The following is a 4,861-nucleotide window of genomic DNA, read 5'->3' as shown; positions in this document are numbered from 1 at the left end:
CAGAAGAGGAAAGAAAGCGGACCTACCACCATAACAACAGCAAAAAAAAGAAAAAAAAACTAAACCCCGCCCCCCCCCCCCCCCCCCCCAAAAAAAAAAAAAGGAAAGAAGAAAAGAAAAGCCGGTTTTGAACTCTGACCCTAAAATGATGGAAAACATTGATCTTTTGTATAATTGTAATGTGAGGTAAGCTTGCACGACCCGGGTGCGTAATTCCTACTCAGCTTGACAGATTCCTAAATATTTCAACCAATGCCTCTACCCTACACCAACCTAGGTCTTCCGTCCACCAAGGTAGGTTCAGCAAATGGCAGCGTGCACAAACTTTTTACAATTGAAATTGAAAATTTACTAATAAGAGATCTTTTTGAAATAGATTAAAAGATAGGAAGGTAAGACACATTAGTTGAAACGGAAGGAGTACTATTTTTTCTTTGTTGGGATTCGAACCTTCAGCAATTCATAATCCCAAAAATACCTACTATAATGAATCAGCATGCAAACTCTACAAAATTTAATACTCTTCCTTCAACTACTGAAACTAACCACCTAATAGAAATTCAAGCCTTTTTTTTTCGGCTGAATGCCAATCTTTTTGTACAAAACAAATAAATGACTAAAGTGACGGAGGATCTGTTTTTGCTTCACAAGAATAAAACAACATCTAGGGTAAGAAAGCACAATCTTTGCAGCAAGAAAGTGGAACAAGGGTTATATAAAGCACTTGAAATTAATTGATATGTGGAATCACTTACTTTCGCGGTCAAGTTCAATAACTTTGAAAGTCGCACCAAGTTGGGAAAGAAGCTGCTTCACCCTCGTGCAATATCCGCAGTATGTTTTACTGCACAAAGAAAAGCAAGCATAAGACATTAATAAACATAAACGTCCTGTCACAGATGAGACAGACAGGGAGCTCATTTAGAACAACAACATGTTACATGAAGGCTAAAGAAATGGCTAGCAGCCTTATACAATGAAGACTGTCGTGATATTACAATTGGAACAACTATCATGACAGATTACACAGAGAAATAACGATATTCTTAAACAAAACTATAAATCGATTATCCGTGTCCATCACATTTCTATTCCTAATGGTGGCACCAGGAATTTACGGAACTGTAATGTAAAACAACTTTTGAACCCCTTTGCTACCTCAGTAGAGTCCTCCCTCTATCATGTGAGGGAGATTCAACAACAACAACATACCCAACGTATTCCCACAAAGTGGGGTCTGGGGAGGGTGAAGTGTACTCAGTCCTTACCACTACCACAGATGAAGTAGAGAGGCTTTTTCAAATAGACCCTCGGCTCAGGAGGGATAACAGTATAACAAACAAAAAAAACATAAAGCACACAACAAAATAAGATAACACGTTACTAGATAATAAAGGAAACAAGACACCCACAAGGTAATACTATTAACTATGTATTCATGTGAGGGAGATTCAAACAACCAAAAATCATTATTTTGAATGCCTTGACCACTACACTAGAATCCTCCCCTCATTTGAGGGAGACTCAAACAACCAAAAATATTCACTTTTCCCTATTTGCAGGTGTATTTTTTATAAGTGTGGCCTAGTGTCCGATGTAGCTTGCGCGCACCTCAACTAATTGCACGTGATACATGTCTATGTCCCACAATCAATACGTACCAATTAACTCTACAGCTCTGCCCCTTATTCACCCTGCCCAAATTTTTATCCAGTTACATCCAAGCACATACTAACAAAGAAGCACAGTTTTTGAGTTTAGGATTAAAATACTCCATCAAATCTAAAATTGAAAAGCTAAAGTACCCCAAATCTTTGCAATAAATAACAATTGGCCAAAATTACAAAAGCCCAATTCATACACCCTAATAAAACAGAAGTGAATCAAAAATGGAAAGCCGAGAAAAATAGGTTATAGTGCTATATTTAGACCTGAAGACGACGACGGGATTGGAGGAAACGATCTGCTTGGCTTTGGTAAGAGCCATCTCCATTTGTTCTTTAGTAATCTGTGAACTAAACATTGATCCCATTATATTATATTGCCTCTTTAATAATTATACACAGTACAGTACAAAAGAGAGCCGAATAAGTATAACAGGTGTTTGAAGTTTGGTTTGGCTTGGTGATCAACAAAAGGGAGATGACATATTCTTATCTATTGGCGTTTATTCAATGCAATTCACTTTCCCCATTTTGCCGAAATTTGGATTCTTTGAAGGTCAACACCAAGAAAACAAGTTTGTGTATGGAGTCCTTTTCTTTCAAATTGTTTGATGTATTTTTTATTTGATACGAATAAAAATAAAGAATTTTAAATTTTAGAAAAAAAAATATTAACTATGTCATTAAATTATTAAAAATGACTTTATTTATATCATTCGTTATAAGTTTGACTTATTTATGCCATTGTTATTCAACATTCGTATCACTATGCCATCGTCGTTACAGAAATATCCATTCGTGCCATTATTTGTTAATGGTGATTTTTGCAAAATCATTTTTGCCCCTAGAGACCACATTACCAAATTTAAATCAATCAATTTGAACTCATTAACATAAAATGTGATCCACACAGTTAAAATAAAAATTGAACTTATTAAACATAAAAATCAGACTAACTAAAAATAAAAATCAAACTCATTAATTGTGTCAAATTTTATTTTAATAAGTATTCTTTTTTATTTGATTTAAGTAATATTGGTTGGTTTAGATATGGTGATGTAGATTTTTAATAAAAGGTGATGTGGCAAAAATTCAAATCACCATTGCAAAATAATGATACAAATTAACTTTTCTGAAACGATTGTGATATAAATGAGCAAACAATTTATAGGTGATGGCATAAATGAGCCATTTTTAATAGTTTAATGATATTTTTTTAGCCTTTTCCCCTAAATTTTATGATTTTAAACTAAACTAGAGATGAGTTGAATGTACCAATATTTAATTTTGTGATCTTAAATTTAAAGTGAAAAATTAAAAATTATTTTTAAAAAAATTAATCTAAATAGCAACAAGCTTGCTTAATAAACAGTAAATAGAATAAGCTATTTGTGTAAACGAAAAGCACAAATGAATTGAGATTGAGGAGGGATTATTTATTTTTGTCATGACCCGAATCGGGGCCCTAGCCGTGACGGGGATCCTGAACCATGAAGGTTCGAAAGCCCTTCTAACTTGCAACCATATGCACCATTCATTTACAAAGACGAACTGCGGAAATACAAAACAAAACGGAATCATGGTCGATATCATAATTCAATTGAACAATATGGGATGGAAAATATAAACCTCTAAACAACGTCTAACATCAGTCTGCAAAGTCTCTAACTGAAAATGACATTTGTCTGAAATCTGAGATAAGCCCCCAGTCGGGCCATGAATCAAAATGAAATAACAATAACAAGTTCTAATACAGGACTTCCGAAGTAAGGGAGGCTCACCAATTGCAACTTCCGACGCACTCAAACCTATTACTGAACTGGACCCCGAGACTGTCCCTCAGATCCTAAGATGGAGGGGGGGGGTCAATACAGATATACTGGTACGTAGAGCAATCCAAAATAATGTACTTCTATATACAACATAGGTGAGAGCATTTCATAAAAATGATAAGCAAGAAATAATTTAAAACACATGGGCAACTTAAAATAACCATTCAATGCAAATCTGTAGATGTAAAACCATTCTTTATTTTTTTTTACTTCTGAGATAAGTGGTACACCCTACATATTTGAAAGTTTCCCACGGGCAATATGGGATCCGTCATTAACTCGACGGCCAAGCCCCCAACCTAAGTTTGCCGCAAGGGATGAAGTATCTGAATCTGATACGCCCCAGGGCACTAGGCCAACGTATAATAATATACCCGTATCGGCAAAATATGGTTTCAGAAAATGAATCATATGACTCGTGCCTTCTTCGGGTAACCACCTAACTCTCTTAGTGCCCAGTTTTTAACCCATTCTAAACATGCATCTTTTTGAATTCAAAATCTAAAATCTAAAATGAAATTTGTATCCTGTTCTGAGTTTTATCATGACTTTATCTGATTTGGTATCGTCATATCAAGACTTGCAAGTCATAATTCTGAGCCATAAAATATCCTTTACAGTTTTCTCTTTCAAAATACAAAGGTTAGACCACCATACTTCAAACAATTCCGAAAGATTCATTCTTCCAAAACATTTATCAAATTACGCAAAGATCATTCTTTTCAATCATTTCAACAAACATGTGGTGGTCATGAGTTTCAACAACCCATGAAATTTCTTTCATATATATATATATATATATATATATATATATATTCAACACTTATCAACATGTAAAACCCTCTCTCTTCAATTCAAAAAGCATAATCAAGTCATAAACAAAGTCAAGGCTTTTATATTAAATTATATTTCCAGTATCACATTTCGAACACATCATATCTTACGAAGTTAAGAGACTTGTAAATAAGAGAGGGATTTCAAATAGTTCATGCTCTCAATTCATAATTCAAACTCATCAAACTCATACATATATCTACTTAAACATGGTTATAAATCAGATTTGGAGGAAAAGCCTCAAAACCAAATTAGTATCATCAAAAACTTTAAAAAACATGAATCTAATTATAAATCCAAAATCCCTTTTTTGTAAATTCATAATTTCTAAACCTTTAACATGATTAATAAGAATTTACCATGCTCATGTAGATTTAGGAAAATCCCACGTACCTTAGATTACAAGGTTTGAAGAGTAGAACTCGAATCTTGATTTCTTGAAAATCTTGGACTTACGAGATTGATTCTTGATCTTGAAAGAAAGCTTAGTTTCCATTTTACTTTTGCGAGAGGAGAGGAATTGAGAGATTA

At 34.0% G+C, this 4,861-nt stretch overlaps 1 protein-coding gene across 1 annotated transcript in view; it reads right to left on the bottom strand.

Annotated features, from left to right (window-relative positions):
- The window catches only part of LOC107862540 (glutaredoxin), a 7,680-nt gene extending 2,819 nt beyond the window's left edge, over positions 1-4,861 (bottom strand). Inside the window, exons 1-4 of the mRNA XM_016708152.2 lie at positions 4,724-4,861; positions 3,446-3,510; positions 1,932-3,215; positions 756-844 (exon numbers count right to left, since the gene is read on the bottom strand). Of these exons, the coding sequence (XP_016563638.1) occupies positions 756-844; positions 1,932-2,032 (190 nt within the window). The 5' untranslated portion in view covers positions 2,033-3,215; positions 3,446-3,510; positions 4,724-4,861. The remainder of the gene's footprint in view (positions 1-755; positions 845-1,931; positions 3,216-3,445; positions 3,511-4,723) is intronic.

The sequence above is a fragment of the Capsicum annuum genome, chromosome 3 (genome assembly GCF_002878395.1).
Source record: "Capsicum annuum cultivar UCD-10X-F1 chromosome 3, UCD10Xv1.1, whole genome shotgun sequence".
NCBI lineage: Eukaryota > Viridiplantae > Streptophyta > Magnoliopsida > Solanales > Solanaceae > Capsicum > Capsicum annuum.
The sequence above is the reverse complement of the archived record's forward strand: the minus strand, read 5'-3'. Positions and strand labels throughout refer to the sequence as shown.